The sequence below is a fragment of the Ranitomeya variabilis genome, chromosome 4 (genome assembly GCF_051348905.1).
Source record: "Ranitomeya variabilis isolate aRanVar5 chromosome 4, aRanVar5.hap1, whole genome shotgun sequence".
NCBI lineage: Eukaryota > Metazoa > Chordata > Amphibia > Anura > Dendrobatidae > Ranitomeya > Ranitomeya variabilis.
The window spans coordinates 176579769-176597979 of NC_135235.1; the positions used below are offsets into that span (position 1 = coordinate 176579769).

General features: G+C 42.7%; 1 protein-coding gene and 1 long non-coding RNA gene across 4 annotated transcripts in view; one reads left to right on the forward strand and one right to left on the reverse strand.

Moving 5' to 3' along the window:
• The window catches only part of LOC143770124 (uncharacterized), a 114480-nt gene that overhangs the window by 81047 nt on the left and 15222 nt on the right, over window positions 1-18211 (reverse strand). The gene's annotated exons all lie outside the window — the stretch shown is intronic.
• The window catches only part of DLG5 (discs large MAGUK scaffold protein 5), a 491099-nt gene that overhangs the window by 77891 nt on the left and 394997 nt on the right, over window positions 1-18211 (forward strand). For all 3 annotated transcript variants that reach the window (XM_077259413.1, XM_077259411.1, XM_077259412.1), the window contains exon 2: window positions 6730-6798. In XM_077259413.1, coding sequence (XP_077115528.1) covers window positions 6730-6798 — 69 coding nt within the window. The remainder of the gene's footprint in view (window positions 1-6729; window positions 6799-18211) is intronic.

The following is an 18211-nucleotide window of genomic DNA, read 5'->3' on the forward strand; positions in this document are numbered from 1 at the left end:
CATTACGAGTTCATAGACACCAAACATGTCTAGGTTACATTTTATCTGATATATTCATAAAGAAGGGGCAGTCAAAAAGTCCAAAAGTATACAAACGCGCAAAACTTTATTTTATAGTAACAGGCATAAAACATAGCCCCTGGCACATTAACCCCAGAACACTGCGATCAAACATGATTGCAGCGTTCCGTGGGCATAGGGAAGCATCGCGCAGGGAGGTGGCTCCCTGCGTGCTTCCCTGAGACCCTCGGTACAAGGCGACGTGCTCACCTTGTACCAAGTGTCTCCTCCCTGCAGGCCTCGGATCCAAAATGGCTGCGAGGCTACTTCCGGGCCTTGCAGGGAGGTGCCTTGCAGGGAGGTGCCTTATATATTGTTCCCATAAATACATTTCTTTGTTTAAATAAAAAAACAATAAAAGTACACACATTTAGTATTGCCACGTCCGTAACGAAAAACTGTCCCACTAGTTAACCCCTTCAGTGAACACCGTAAAAAAAGGCAAAAAAACCGCTTTATTATCATACCGCCGAACAAAAAGTGAGATAACACACAATCAAAAAGACGGATATAAATAACCATGGTACCGCTGAAAACGTCATCTTCTCCCGCAAAAAGCGAGCCGCCATGCAGCATCATCAGCGAAAAAATAAAAAAGTTATAGTCCTCAAAATAAAGCGATGCAAAAATAATTATCTTTTCTATAAAATATATAAATGAGGTATCGCTGTAATCGTACTGGCCCAAAGAATAAAACTGCTTTATCAATTTTACCAAACGTGGAACGGTATAAACGCACCCCACAAAAGAAATTCATGAATAGCTGGGTTTTGGTCATTCTGCCTCACAAAAATCGGAATAAAAAGCGATCAAAAAGTGTCACGTGCCCGGAAATGGTACCAATAAAAACGTCACCTCGGCCCACAAAAAACAAGACCTCACATAACTCTGTGGACCAAAATATGGAAAAATTATAGCTCTCAAAATGTGGAGACGCAAAAACTATTTTTTGCAATAAAAAGTGTCTTTTAGCTGCCAATCATAAAAATCCGCAAAAAAAACCCGCTGTAAAAGTAAATCAAACCCCCCTTCATCACCCCCTTCGTTAGGGAAAAATAATAAAATAAAAAAAATGTATTTTTTTCCGTTTTTCCATTAGGGTTAGGGCTAGGGTCAGGGTTAGGGCTAGGATTAGGGTTGGGGTTAGGGCTGGGGCTAAAGTTAGGGTTAGGGTTGGGGCTAAAGTTAGGGTTAGGGCTACAGTTAGGGTTAGGGCTACAGTTAGGGTTGGGGCTAAAGTTAGGGTTGGGGCTAAAGTTAGGGTTGGGGCTAAAGTTAGGGTTGGGGCTACAGTTAGGGTTGGGGCTACAGTTAGGGTTAGGGTTTGGATTACATTTACGGTTGGGATTAGGGTTAGGACTGTGTCAAGGTTAGGGGTGTGGTTAGGGTTATGGTTGGGATTAGGGTTAAGGGTGTGTTGGAGTTAGGGGTGTGGTTAGGGTTGGGATTAGGGTTAGGGGTGTGTTGGGGTTAGGGGTGTGGTTGGGATTAGGGTTAGGGGTGTGTTTGGGTTTCAGTTACAATTGGGGGTTTCCGCTGTTTAGGCACATCAGGGCTCTCCAAACGTGACATGGCATCTGATCTCAATTCCAGCCAATTCTGCGTTGAAAAAGTAAAACAGTGCTCCTTCCCTTCCGAGCTCTCTCGTGCGCCCTAACAGGGGTTTACCCCAACATATGGGGTATCAGCGTACTCAGGACAAATTGGACAACAACTTTTGCTGTCCAATTTCTCTTGTTACCCTTGGGAAAAAAAAAAATTGGGGGGGCTAAAGAAACATTTTTGTGGGAAAAAATTTTTTTTTTATTTTGACGGCTCTGCGTTATAAACTGTAGTGAAACACTTGGGGGTTCAAAGTTCTCAGAATACATCTAGATAAGTTCCTTGGGGGGTCTAGTTTCCAATATGGGGTCACTTGTGGGGGGTTACTACTGTTTAGGTACATCAGGTGCTCTGCAAATGCAACATGACGCCTGCATACCAATCCATCTAAGTCTGCATTCCAAATCGCGCTCCTTCCCTTTCGAGCTCTGCCATGCGCCCAAACGGTGGTTCCCCCCACAAAAGGGGTATCAGCGTACTCAGGACAAATTAGACAATAACTTTTGGGGTCCAATTTCTCTTGTTACCCTTAGGAAAATAAAAATTTAGGGGGCTAAAAAAACATTTTTGTGGGTAAAAAATGATTTTTTATTTTCACGGCTCTGCGTTATAAACTGTAGTGAAACACTTGGGGGTTCAAAGTTCTCACAACACATCTAGATAAGTTCCTTGGGGGGGGTCTAGTTTCCAATATGGGGTCTGTTGTGGGGGGTTTCTACTGTTTAGGTACATCAGGGGCTCTGTAAACACAACATGAAGGCTGCATACCAATCCATCTAAGTCTGCATTCCAAATGGCGCTCCTTCCCTTTCGATCTCTGCCATGCGCCCAAACGGTGGTTCCCCCCCACATATGGGGTATTGGCGTACTCAGGACAAATTATACAACAACTTTTCGGGACCAATTTCTCATGTTACCCTTGGGAAAATACAAAACTGGGGGCTAAAAAATAATTTTTGTGGAAAAAAAAGAATTTTTTTTTCACGGCTCTGCGTTATAAACTGTAGTAAAACACTTGGGGGTTCAAAGCTCTCACAACACATCTAGATACATTCCTTAGGGGGTTTACTTTCCAAAATGGTGTCACTTGTGGGGGGTTTCCATGTCTAGGCACATCAGGGGCTCTCCAAACGCAACATGGTGTCCCATCTCAATTCCAGTCAATTTTGCATTGAAAAGTAAAACGGAGCTCCTTCCCTTCCGAGCTCTGCCACGCGCCCAAACAGTGGTTTACCCCCACATATGGGGTATCGGCGTACTCAGGACAAATTGCACAACAACTTTATGGGTCCAATTTCTTCTCTTACCCTTGGGAAAATAAAAAAAAAATGGGGGCGAAAATTTCATTTTTGTGAAAAAATATTTTTATTTTTACGGCTCTGCATTATAAACTTTTGTAAAGAAATTTTACCACTATTATGAAGCCTAATATGTCACGAGGAAACAATGTCAGAATCACCATGATCCGCTGAAGCGTTCCAGAGTTATAACCTCATAAAGGGACAGTGGTCAGAATTGTAGAAATTGGCCTGGTCATTAACGTGCAAACCACCCTTGGGGCTTAAGGGGTTAATGTAATGTCACGGCGACCTAAAAAAAGTAATTCTGGCGTTTCAATTTTTTTTTCTCGCTGTGCTGTTTAGCGATCAGGTTAATGCTTTTTTTTTATTGATCGGGCGATTCTGAACTCGGCGATACCAAATATGTGTAGGTTTGATTTTTTTTGTTTTATTTTGAATGGGACGAAAGGGGGTGATTTAAACTTTTATATTTTTTTAATATTTTTTTAAACTTTTTTTGTTACTTTTGCCATACTTCAGTAGCCTCCATGGGAGGCTAGAAGCTGGCATAGCCTGATCGGCTCTGCTACATAGTAGCAATCATCAGATCGCTCCTATGTAGCTGAATTGCTGGCTTGCTATAAGCGCCGACCACAGGGTGGCGCTCACAGCAAGCCTACATCAGCAACCATAGAGGTCTCAAGGAGACCTCTGGTTGCTATGCCGACGCATCGCTAACCCCCGATCATGTCTTATTGACACCTCTCCATTATTAACCAGGCTTAATGTCACCTTACAAAAGCAAGGTGACATTAACCCTTTATTGCCCCATATACCACCTCTACAGGGGAGTGGGAAGAGAGAGGCTAAGAGAGAGAGGCTAAGTGCCAGAATGGTCCCTCTCTAGCCTATTAATATCTGCACTCAGTCACTGGCCTTCCCACTCTGGCAGAGAAAATTGCGCGGGAGCCCACGCCAGTTTTTTCCGTGATTTAACCCTTTATTTTAACTCCTAGAGCTCCCAAATTTTGCACAAATACTTCTAACATTAGTAGTGAGAAATATGTAAAAAAAAAAGGGATATGAAATGGTTTACTGTAGGTAAACCATGTCTCATATCCTGATGGGTTTGATAAGGAGATAGCAAAAGCTGGCAATTTATTTACCGGCTTTTCTGGTATCTAGCTCTGTATTAAATATAAATATATTTAGAATATGTGTGTATCACTGACGTATATATGTAACTTATATACTCGAGTATATGCCGACCCGAGTATAAGCCGACCCCCTTAATTTTGCCACAAAAAACTGGGAAAACTTAATGACTCCAGTATAAGCCTACGGTGGGAAATGCAGCAGCTACCGGTAAATGTCAAAAGTAAAAATAGATACCAATAAAAGTAAAATTAATTGAGACATCAGTAGGTTAAGTGTTTTTGAATATCCATATTGAATCAGGAGCCCCATATAATGCTCCATAAAGTTTATGATTGCCCCATATAATCCTGCATAAAGGTTAATAATGGCCCCATAAGATGCTCCATAGACACATTTGCCCAATATAATGCTGCACAAATGTTGATTATGGCCCCATAAGATGCTCCATACAGACACTTGCCCCATATAATGCTCCACAAACGTTAATTATGGCCCCATAAGATGCTCCATAAAGATATTTGCCCCATATAGTGCTGCACAAACGTTATGGCCCCATAAGATACTCCATATAGATATTTGCCCCATATAATGCTGTATAAACGTGTTGGCCCCATAAGATACTCCATACAGACATTTGCCCCATACAATGCTGCACAAACGTTATGGCCCCATAAGATGCTCTATACAGACATTTGCCCCATATAATGCTGCACAAACGTTATGGCCCCATAAGATGCTTTATACAGACATTTGCCCCATACAATGCTGCACAAACGTTATGGCCCCATAAGATGCTCTATACAGACATTTGCCCCATACAATGCTGCACAAACGTTATGGCCCCATAAGATGCTCCATACAGAGATTTGTCCCATTATAGTGCTGCACAAACGTTATGGCACCATAAGATGCTCTATACAGACACTTGCCCCATATAGTGCTGCACAAACGTTATGGCCCCATACAGACACTTGCCCCATATAGTACTGCACAAACTTTATGGCCCCATAAGATGCTCTATACAGACACTTGCCCCATATAATGCTGCACAAACGTTATGGCCCCATAAGATGCTCCATACAGACACTTGCCCCATATAGTGCTGCAAAATGTTAATTATGGCCCCATACAGACACTTGCCCCATATAGTGCTCCACAAACGTTATGGCCCCATAGATGCTCCATACAGACAGTTGCCCCATTTGCTGTTGCTGCGATAAAAAAAAAATCACATACTCACCTCTCCATCGCTCAGGCCCCCGGCACTTTTAAATATTCACCTGCTCCTCGTTCCGGCGCCGCACCATCTTCAGCGTCTTCTGCACTGTCGTTCAGGTAGAGGGTGCGCACTAACCACGTCACCGCGCCCTGTGACCTGAGCATCACTGCAGAAGACGCTGAAGACGGAGCGGCGGCTGGAACGAGGAGCAGGTGAATATCGCGCAGCGCTGCGCTCCCCTCCCCGTTATACTCACCTGCTCCTGGCGCGATGCAGTCCCTGCTTCCCCACTCATTACAGTAAAGAATATGCGGCTCCACCCCTACGGGAGGTGAAGCAGCATATTCATTACTGTAATGAGCAGTACCATGTGACCGCTCAGTACAGGAAGAAGCTGGGGCATCGGGAAGCCAGGGACCTGCAGGGACCGCACCAGGAGCAGGTGAGTATTATTAGACAGCCCCTGCTCCCCCTCCCCTGCCGACCCCTGGGTATGACTCAAGTATAAGCCGAGAGGGGGAGTTTCAGCCCCAAAAAATGTGCTGAAAATCTCGGCTTATATTCGAGTATATACGGTATATATATATATATATATATATATATATATATATATATATATATATATATATATACATACATACACACACACACACACACACACACACACACACACACACACACACACACACACACACACACACACACACACACATATATATATATATATATATATATATATATATATATATACTGTATATATGTTTTCACGAGTATTTGAGGCCATCGATCTATTCTATGTCCATTTTTCAAGCCTGTGAGAAAATCTCGCTGTACAGATGGCATACGGATGACACACGGATAATTTTTTGAGAAAAAAAATTGCATCCTTGCGTTGAATACGGATCACTGTTCAGGAACTTTTCTACGTATTATGCCTGTAAAAAAACAGACCGTATTTCCCTACGCTAAGTGTGACGCCGGTCTATGAGAGCGTTTTATCTCTGAAATACATGGATCGCATTTGTACACAAAAATCTGATGTGTGGAGGAAACGTTATTTAAAGACATAGGATGTAATAGAATAGAATTTTAAATTTGACAAATTAGGATGACTTTAGTGGAGGGGCAAGGGGCTTTAAAACATGTTAAAACATACCACTCATGCCCCTGTAGAAAATATTATGATAAATGGCACCTAGTGAAATTAGTTGACAATCATTTCAGTACATGTTCGCGTCCATTTTTGCAGCCTCTTTTCAGTATTGCTCTTATCGGTGGCTTGGCTTCCAAACCAAAACCTATTACAGCTATCTAATGTCAGCCTTGCTTCTGATTTGTATAGCCAATTGCCCAATACCAGTAATGCCTGACTCTTCGTCACTAATTGGTATTTTTTATTCTTTGCAACAGGCTCCACGTACAGTGTCCTCACCACCATGCCATCAGACTCAGAAAGCAGTGGCTCTCTCAGTAGTGTTGGTAAGACAGTTTTTATATGTTTACATAATTGTGTTGTCTATTTCGAAATATAATGATAGCATAAGATAAAACCTGATTTCTGATGGTATAGATTTAGTGTGTACCTCCTGTTGGATTATGGTAGGATTTGTGCTAAAATGCCTACAAGTTGGAGGTCTCATATGACCCTGAGAACTGTGCAATCTATGCACCTTCGGTAAATCTAGGGATGTCTGTAGCCAAGAGCCTCATTGGGCAGACATTCATACCAGAGAAAACTGGAAATAGCTTCTAGTCTGAGCTGAACTTCTGTCAAGTTCTGACAACATTTCTGTTAGCCACTCGGGTACGGACTGGGGCTGAAATTCAGCCCTGGCATTTGAAATCACACAGGCCCTTGGTGTCCCCATCCCCAAGCACCAAATGGGAATATATTACTAATATTACCCTGGATAGAGGAAAGCAAGATTTCCTACAAGACCAATATTTCTAATGATATCCATTACCGCTGGGGTAAGTGACTGAGTCAGCGACTTTGTGCTCCATTACTACTCTTAACAGTATGGGTGCCTTGAGAACACTGATTCTACTAACAACATAGCAGACAAGGCAGCCCATGACCAGACAGGCCCTTCTGGCATTTGCAACTATATAGTCAAGAAACTAATAGTAAAATCTGTCGATAGATTAAAGAATCTGTGCATACTAGCTTAACACCTTCATGACCAGGGGCTTGGAACAGTTTTCACACTTATACAAAACACAAAACCTGAATTAAATAATAGAATTTTCATTTTATATTCCCATATATATTTTTAGAAAATAGACACCTTGCACGTTGTCAAAGGGGTAATAATAATATAATGGCCCATTATTGCAGGAGCACCTCCATGTAATTTTACATACCTTCCTTTATTATACCCTCCACAGGAACACACAAGATCTCTAAAATTAAATCAGAAATAGCCCTTATTTAGTTGATGGGGTCACCAGCCATGATTTATTATACATATAATAAATTTTGACACTCAACTTTTCAAATGAAAAAGTTATATTGGCAGTCACTGGTATAAACATTTTGGTCAATATAGCTGACCTTCCTCAGTACACTGCAGAAATTCAAAGAGCAGAAAAATGTACAATCAATATTCATAGGAATAACAACCATGCGGCTAACATCATGAAACTAATACGACAACATTGTGCAAAAATGGTGAAGGATGGGTAAAAGGAAAACGGGAAAAGGAAGAGGATAGGGTAAACATGAAAGGAAATGAAAAATCATACCTCACCGCTGTACAGGAAAAATATACACGTGGCTGACGCCAAAACAGTAGAAGGTCCTAGGATGGATCCTAGAAAGCAGCGTCGGACTGGAGCACCTTGGGTCCACCAGAGAAAATCATTCTTGGGGCCCACTATGTAGTTACATAGAAATAGATACAAGACCACCAATTGTGCGGTAAAAAGCGCTAATATCAGGGTATAATATAAGGTAGTTCACGTCTTAATTATGTAGCAAGGGTTGGGGTAGCCCCCTCACAGAATATAATGTGGCCCCCTCATAAAATATAATGCGGTCCCCTCTCATAGAATATAATGCAGCACTCCACAAAATATAATGCGACCCCCTCAGGTATGACGCAGTCCCCACCTTAGAATATAATGTAGCACCCCCATAGGGTATAATGCAGCCCCCCTCATATAGTATAATGCAACCCACCACAGAATATAATGTAGTCCCCTGAGAGAATGCAGTTCCACCACAGAATATAATGCAGCCCCCCCATAGAGTATACTGTAGCCCCCTCATATAGTATGATGTAGCCCCCATAATATAATGTAGTACCCTGAGTATAATGCAGTCCCCCCACAGAATATAATGTAGCCCCCCAGGGCCGTATTTAGAGTTTCTGCTGCCCTAGGCACTTTTAGTGCTGCCTCCCCCATTGGTGAGTATGACACTATCGGCAGTGACTTTGGCAAGAATCGCTGATGTGAAAGTCGCCTTTTGCAGCAGATCTGGCAGTTTTTCTGCATCTGCCGTGTAACGGATCACTTACGGCAACACTGCGTTCGGCCTCATTCATTCCCTATGGGATTTGCGGCACTTGCCGTGATCTGGCAAATGTGGTACCATACCTCCCAACTTTTGAAGAAGGGAAGGAGGTATAAAGTTTGCGGCACGCGTAGTGCGCCGCGGCAAATTTTAGGCCACGCCTCTGACCGCACCCATTTCACAACTAGTCATACCCATATCCACGTCCCAACCACAGCCATTTAGCACTGCTGATCACACTGTTTTATATAAAATAATTATAAACAAAAAAATATGGCCACACAGTGCTCCATACTGTATAATGGCCACACATGATACTCAATACTGTATAACGGCCACCACACATGATGCTCCATACTGTATAATGGCCACACACAGTTCTCCATACTGTATAATGGCCACACATACTCAATACTGTATAACGGCCACCACACATGATGCTCCATACTGTATAATGGCCACACATGATGCTCCATACTGTATAATGGCCACACAGTTCTCCATACTGTATAATGGCCACACATACTCAATACTGTATAACGGCCACCACACATGATGCTCCATACTGTATAATGGCCACACATGATGCTCCATACTGTATAATGGCCACACAGTGCTCCATACTGTATAATGGCCACACATAGTGCTCCATACTGTATAATGGCCACACATGATGCTCCATACTGTATAACGGCCACACATGATGCTCCATACTGTATAATGTCCATTGGCCACACATGATGCTCAACAATACTGTATAATGGCCACACACAGTTCTCCATACTGTATAAGGATCCCACATGATGCTCAATACTGTATAATGACCCCCCCTCCTGTATGCATGGCTCATCTCCCTCCCATCCCATTTGCATGGCTCATATCCCCCCCTCCTGTATGCATGGCTCATATTCCCCCCCCCCCTGTATGTATGGCTCATATTCCCCACCTGTATGCATGGCTCATATCCCCCCCCCCTGTATGCATGGCTCATATTCCCCCCGTGTGCATGGCTCATATTCCCCCTCCTGTATGCATGGCTCATCTCTCCACACACCCCCCTCCTGTATGCATGGCTCATATCCCCCCCTGTATGCATGGCTCATCTCTCCACCCCCCCTCCTGTATGCATGGCTCATATTCCCCCTCCTGTATGCATGGCTCATATTCCCCCCCCCCCCCCTTGTATGCATGGCTCAAATTCCCCCTCCTGTATGCATTGCTCATATTCCCCCCTCCTGTATGCATGGCTCATCTCCCTCCCATCCCATATGCATGGCTCATATCCCCCCTGTATGCATGGCTCATATTCCCCCCCTGTATGCATGGCTCATATTCCCCCCTGTATGCATGGCTCATATTCCCCCTCCTGTATGCATGGCTCATATTCCCCCTCCTGTATGCATGGCTCATATTCCCCCCCTGTATGCATGACTTATCTCTCCACCCCCCCGCTCCCGCTCTTGCTCCCATCTTGCATGGCGCGCCGGCTTATGTCCTCCTTCATCCCTCCGTCCCCCCGTCCCTCATACTCACCGCGCGACCGTGCAGACATCCATCTGGCTCTGTCCCGACTCCCGGCGCAGCACCTTCTTCCTGCGTGAGCGGTCACGTGAGCAGTGGGGGCCCTAGGCAGCTGCTGGCCAGTATGCCAGCAGGTGTCAGTGCCTGGGCCCACCGGAGAATCCTCCGGTTCTCCGGTAGGCCAGTCCGAGCCTGCTAGAAAGTAGCAGTGTCATAAAATCACTAATATGTAATGAGAAGTATCAAAAAAGGGTGTATGAGGGTGAGGGGACCAACCTATTGCTTAGTGTTGGTCAAGAGTGATTAATGTGAAGGTCCCATCTTGATCCTCTAAAATCTGTGAGGATTCGATTCTATCACGAGATAAAAATACAGACTATGGGTCAAGTAAATATCATATATACTGTATAAAAGAGTGACGCATGATCTAGGAATAAATCTTACCCATATCAATCTGTTGCAGGCGAATTGACTTCACATGTCTATGAAAAAAAATGGACCTGAGGAAAATAAGGGAGTGCTATAAATGTAGTAAAGCCAATGGGAGCAATTAGTCCATATGGGGAGAGCTTGCATACATACCCTATATAATCCTATGCACTTCTCAGATCCATGTACTGGACCAATAGAGTAGTTGCCCCTATCTGTATGTCAAAAATAGTACATGTCACAACAAGAGGGGGTGATCGCTCTATGATAGAAAAAAGCTACATAAGTGTCTCTTACCGATGGTGGATAGTGGTGTCGCCTGCCTGATGGGACCCCTAGGGGACAGGGTCTCCAACTCATGTACCCAGAACGCTTCCCTTCTTTTGAGAGTCTGGATACGGTTATCACCCCATCTGGTTTACGGGACTTGCTCAATTACTTGAAATTTTAATTGAGGTATGGTGTGACCCGCATTGATAAAATGATGGGGTAAAGGTAATAGTTTGTTCTTGCATCTAATGGTGGATTTATGTTTACTGATACAATCTTTAATGGGTTGTGATATCTCCCCACTATAGAGGAGACCACAAGGGCATTTGATAGAATAAATCACATGTGACGTATTGCAGGTACTGTAATCTCTTATCCTGTATTGTTTCCCTGAATGTGGATGGTAAAAGTAATCCACCTTCAAAACATTACCACATTGGTTACAATGTAAGCACGGGTATGTACCCGTCTTAGGGAGGGATAAAAATCTCTGTGTGGAGACTCGTGGACCCGAGCCGATGTCTGCTTTGATGAGAGTGTCTAGAATATTGCAGGGACGTTTGTAGCAAGGCAAAAAATTTTGTTGGAATTCAGGTATTTCAGGATGTGCCTCTTTCAAGAGGTTCCATTGTTTCCTAATGGTATGGTGAAGGATATGAACGTAAGGATGAAAAGTGTGGACAAAGGGTACCCGTCCAGTAACAGGTTGTTTGGGGGACATAGATGGTTGTAAAGCATTATGTAATAACTCTGGAGAGTAACCCCGTTCCCTGAACTTATGATACATCTCATCCTTTCTCTCCTTCTTTCTGATGGGGTCTGTAACTATGCGTTCAACCCTCTGAAATTGTGAATGCGGTATAGATTTCTTTGTAGATATGGGATGTAGACTGGGATGCAGTGAAGCCGACTCTTACGGTCTGTGGGTTTAACATAGAGATCTGTACTGAGAATTCCCTCTTCATCTTTTGACACCAAAGTGTCCAAAAAACTAACTTGGTGTGTGTCGTTTGTGATTGTGAAGTGAAGACCCGGCCAAGCTTGGTTAAGCGTATTGAAAAACTCATCTAGGGTATCTGCAGGACCTGTCCATATGCAAAAGATATAATCGATTAATCTTTTCCATACAGTACAATGGGTTTTGAAGAGAAGGTTGAGATATGGGGGCGCTACATTCGAGCCCATTGCGGTCCCTTGTGCCTGTAGGTAGTAGGTGTCTCCAAACAAAAAGTAATTGCGAGTATGGACCACCGTTAATAGTTCCAAACATAAATTGATGATGTTGGGGTCTAAGTCTGATCGAGTAAGTAGACAATTCAAGCACTCAATCCCCTGATTGTGTGGGATAAACGTATATAGATCCTTCCCATCAAAGGAAACTAAAAACGAGTCTCTGGGAATGGTGCCTATTGTACAAATTATTTAGATTAATGCATCGGTGAATATATATATATTTTTCCTGTACAGCAGTGAGGTATGATTTTTCATTTCCTTTCATGTTTATCCTATCCTCTTCCTTTTTCCCGTTTTCCCTTTACCCATCCTTCAGCTATATTGACCAAAACGTTTATACCAGTGACTGCCAATAAAACTTTTTCATTTGACAAGTTGAGTGCCAAAATTTATTATATTCATATTCTGTTGTGGGAACCTTCTTTTGAGCACCACTACAGCTGTGCCACGATATACGTTCACATGATTTATTATACAGTCATACATGTGGAGTGTCCCCTTCAACATAATCTTCCCCTAAAGTATTCATCTAATAATATGTACATAGTCATAGTAATGATACATATTTTCTGCAGTGACTTGTGGTTTGTGTAATACATGGGGATCTGTGTAGCAGGTATTGTTCTACTATATTTTCAAGCAAAATCAGTATGAGGTTTTTAGGGACAGATTCCATCTATTGAAGCTGATATTAAACGGCCATGCTTATGGTACTTGTTCCATTTTTTTGAGCAGTGTAAACATATTAAAAAAGAGCCTTTTCTGTTCAGGCCCTAAATTGTGACTTTATTGTCAGCAGTAACGCTATAGAACCTTTATTCCTGCAATGTCTGATTCACCAGTTGGAAGAGCAAAGTACTATGAGTAGGTGTGCCTGGATGCACTGCTCATGTTATGTTTCCTTATTACTCAGTTGTGTAGGATATTTATGACACTATTAGGCTACGTTCACATTAGCGTCTTTGGGCGCAGCGTCGTCGATGGATACCGACGCATGCGTCATGCGCCCCTATCTTTAACATGGGGGGCGCATGGACATACGCCGGTATGCGTTGTCAAGCATTGTACGACGCATGCGTCATTTGGGCGCACCAGACAGGGCGCGGCCGATGCTACATGTTGCATTTTTCCCGCGCCACATTTCCGGTAAACAACGCATGCAACGTCGTAAATGCGCCAAAAAAACACATTACTGTCTATGTACAACGCGTAGGGCGCAGGTGCCTGCGTTGACCCGCGTTGTTCGACGCATGCGCCTTTTGAGTAAAAAACAAGTGATGAAGTGTCTAGACAGTGACAAGACCACCCCATAGATATAAAAAAAGGGTGATTGCATTGTATTTCACTTGCCTGCACGTCTGGAAACAGAGAGTACACGAGACACAGCTCTGCCTTCAAGAGATGTAAGTATATAATTTCTCTTCCCATTTTTTTTATTCTTTGCAATGTTTGTTGTTTGTTTTGTTTTTTTATGTGTGTGACATTTTTTTTTTTTGCTTGCAATTTATGGTGTTTTTTAAAATTTTTATTGGGTTGTTCTGCGTTGGCCGCATGCGTCAAAAAACGCTGCGTTGTGTATTGCGTTTTGGGTTGCGTCGACGATGCTGCGCCCAAAGACTCTAATGTGAACGTAGCCTTACAGGGAGATACTGATTTGCTTTTTACCTAGAGAAACATATCTGAACCAATTAATTTAGCTCAAAAACAGGTATGTAACAGAAATAAAATATTTTCTTTTGAGGAATACTTTTCTTCTAGTTTCAGCCTTCTATTTTTTAAAAGTAAAGATAAATATAAAAATGCAGCATAACTTTCCAACTTAGGCAGGCTTCATACAAGCATATAAAAAATCGTCAGTTTCATCCAGAAAATTTGGGTGATTTTTTTTCTCATTTGTCCCATGTACAGTACATGTGCAAACTGTTATTTTTATAGGAGCATTAATTAATAATTTACAAAACCATTTACAGTTTCTGATGTTGCAGAATTGCAATGTATGCATAAACGGATGCTATACTGATGTCCTGTGTGGGATCTGCTTTTTTCTGCACACTCATAGATTTGAAAGGGGGAGTCTGTCCCGACATATAGAAGAAACTAGTGCATTCTGCGATTTTTGTTTTTTTCACATGCAGATTCGTTCAATAGAAAAAAACACTCATCTGCACTGCCCCGTTGAATAACATTGGTCTGAGTCCTGTCTTTTTTTCTTGTGACCTACCTAGGTGTAATGGTCGTTTACATCAAGAATAAACTACTTACTTGCATGGAGCATCATTGTTACATTACGAATATTGGCCAGTATTAAGATGATTTCCCACTATACAGCGGGTGAAATAAGTATTGAACACGTCACCAATTTTAAGTTAATCTAATATATGAAGCTGAATGTGTGTGTGTGTATGTATGTATGTATGTGTGCATGTTCGGGATTGGCATCTGCACCGTCGCAGCTACAGCCACAACATTTTTTCACAGTCACAAGTATATACCGTACAGTTGCTAAGGTGGAGCCCCGACATGGGATACTCACCACACACGGGGATATGAACACACACACAATGCACAACACACTACCACGTGCTTGAACACATATACCACCCTTAGCACACATTTCACCACACATACACCAACCTTGCCACATAAAAGTCGAAACACAAAAGTCGCCACTCAAAACTCGCCACATGCAAAACTCACCACATGCAAAACTAGGCTCACGCAAAACTCTCCACAAGTGCAAAACTCACCTCATAGAAAACTCACCACACGCAAAGCTTGCACACGCGGAAAAATTGCCACATGCACAAAAGTTGAAACACATGCAAAAGTTGCCTCACACAAAACTTGCACATACTGAAAACGCACGACACATAAAACTCGCCATGCGCAAAACTCGCCATGCGCAAAACTTGCTGCACACAACTTGCTACACTAACCTGTCACATGCAACTCGACACAAAAAGTTGCTACACGCATGTCGCCACACAAAACTCATCTCACAAAAGTCGCTACATGCATGTCGCCAAACGCAACTCAACACACACAATTTGACACATGAAACTCGCCCTAAAACACACACAAGTTTGGTATTATCCTTCAAAAATAAAAATATGATTAATAAGCAGACAAACTACAAGAGCAACAAATGTACCATATAGAAAATATGGCAGCTGTCAGTCACATGACCTGTCTATTACACTGTGTTCCAAATTATTATTCAAATAATATTTCCTCATATTTTCTCTAAATTACCTATCTGAATTGCAGTCATTGTTATTTTCCAGTCATCTATTATTCTAGTATAATCGCAATGTTTTGGAACAAACTGCCTATGAAAACAGTATCTTTTTTTAAAAAAAATAAACAATCAAAATGCATGTTCCAAATTATTATGCACAGCAGAGTTTTCAACCTTTTTTTTTTATTTTGAACAAAAAAATGGTCAATTGTGAAGTTATAAGCATTATCAGCTTGTTACAAAATGAAATCAAACAGTTTTCAAGTGAAAACTTTATTCTAGGTGATGTTACATTTGCACATAGGACCCCTTGTTCGAAAGAAGCTTCTGAACTCTCTCGTCCATTGAATTTGTCAGTTTTTGGATGGATTCTGCTTCAATTGTTTTGCATGTGGACAGAATACCCTCCCAGAGCTGTTGCTTAGATGTGAACTGCCTCCCGCCATCATAGACACTCCTTTTGATGTGCTCCAGAGGTTCTCAATGGGGTTGACGTCAGGGGAAGATGGTGGCCACACCATAAGTTTGTCCTATTTTATGCCCATAACAGCCAGAGATGCAGATGTGTTTTTTGCAGCATGAGACTGTGCATTATCATGCATGAAAATGATCTTGCTGCGGAAAGCACGGTTCTTCCTCTTGAACCATGGCAGGAAGTGTTGTTTTAGAAACTCCACATAGATTATGGAGTTCATCTTTACCCCTTCAGGGATCATAAAGGGGCCGACAATCTCTCTCCCCATGATTCCAGCTCAAAACATTACTCCACCTCCTCCTTGTTGGCGCCTTAGCTGTGTTTTCATGGGGTGTCCATCAACCAGCCATCCTCCACTCCATCTATCTGGACCATCGAGCGTTGCACGGCACTCATCGGTGAACAAAACAGTTTGGAAGTCAGTCTTCATGTATCGTTTGGCCCACTGGAGCCGTTTCTGCTTGTGTGCAGTGGATAGAAGTGGTCGACAGGATAACTTACGCACAGCTGCAAACCTCTGGAGGACCCTGCATCTTGTTGTTCTGGGGACGTTGGAGGCACCAGCAGCTTCAAAAACTTGTCTGCTGCTATGACAAGGCATTTTTGCAGCTGCTCTTTTAACCTTACGCAATTGCCTGTTGGAAAGAGTCCTCAATTTTTCCTTATCAGCACGCACACGTGTGTGCTGGGAATCAGCTACATACTTCTTGATTGTGCGATGATCACGATGAAGTGTCTTGGCAATGTTGATTGTAGTCATGCCTTGACCTAAATACTCCACAATTTGTTGCTTCTCAGCAGCCGACACATCCTTTTTCTTTCCCATTTTGGCAAAAAATGTAGGCTGCTTAATAATGTGGAACAGCCTTCTTAAGTAGTCTTGCCTTTATTTGGACACACCTGCCAAACTAATTTGCACAGGTATCTGCAATTGCTTTCAGTGATATAAAGAGCCCTGACACACATCACCATCAATGAGTTTAAATGACAAACAAAAAAATTCTAACCTTATCACTCCTTAACTCTTTGTGCATAATAATTTGGAACACAGTGTATGTGTATGTGTGAGCTAATATATACTGCCAGGGGGGAGGGCTTCCTGTTGGCTGGAGATTTATCAGGCTGCGAATAGCAACCAATCACAGCTCAGCTTCTATTTTGCTACGGTTAATTAATCTGAGCTTTGATTGGTTAATGTAGGCAACAAAGGACATTCTCAGTATAACAAAGCTTATGTGAGGTAATAGCATGTCAGTTGGGGTGTGTTGGTGCAAAGGCTGATGTCATTACCTCTATGTGAGAGGATATAAAAACTGCCAGTTACAGACTATTTTTTACCACAATAATGCCTCATAAGAAAAGGAAGTCCATGGCACGAATGTCAGCTAATGCGAAAAGAAAAGCTGCTTTACGGGCCAATGAAAAATGCGAAGACCGAGAAACAAAGCTGACACACATGAGAAACAGCAGTTGCTTCCTGAAGAGCCAATGAACTTTCTGAGCAGAGGGAAGCGAGGCTTGCAGATAAGAGAACAAGAGCTGCTTCCTCAAGGGCCAAAGAACTTTCTGAGGAGAGGGAAGCAAGGCTTGCAGACATGAAAACAAAAGCTGCTTCCTCAAGAGCCAATGAACTTTCTGAGGAGAGGGAAGCGAGGCTTGCAGACATGAAAACAAAAGCTGCTTCCTCAAGGGCCAATGAACTTTCTGAGGAGAGGGAAGCAAGGCTTGCAGACTTGAAAACAAGAGCTGCTTCCTTAAGAGCCAATACATTTTCTGAGAGGGAAGCGAGGCTTGCAGACATGAAAACAAGAGCTGCCTCCTCAAGGGCCAATGAACTTTCTGAGGAGAGGGAAGCGAGGCTTGCAGACAAGAGAACAAGAACTGTTTCCGCTAGAGCCAATGAACTTTCTGAGGAGAGGGAAGCGAGGTTTGCAGATAAGAGAAGAAGAGCTGCTTCCTCAAGGGCCAATGATTCAGCTCAGCAGAGAGAAGGCTGACTTGCCACTAAGAGAATTGCTATTTCTTCCACCAGGGCACAGGAAATGGTTGGAGATTTGAAACATGCTGCCTTCTGTTACCAGTCAGACATAAACTATCAAGATAATCCTAAAGTTCAGATAGGAAAATGGATGTGGTCTGCATGTACTGCAGTGCCGTGAAATGGAAAGCTGTGCAAATGGCAAGATAAAACTTCCACCTCCTCCTGTCA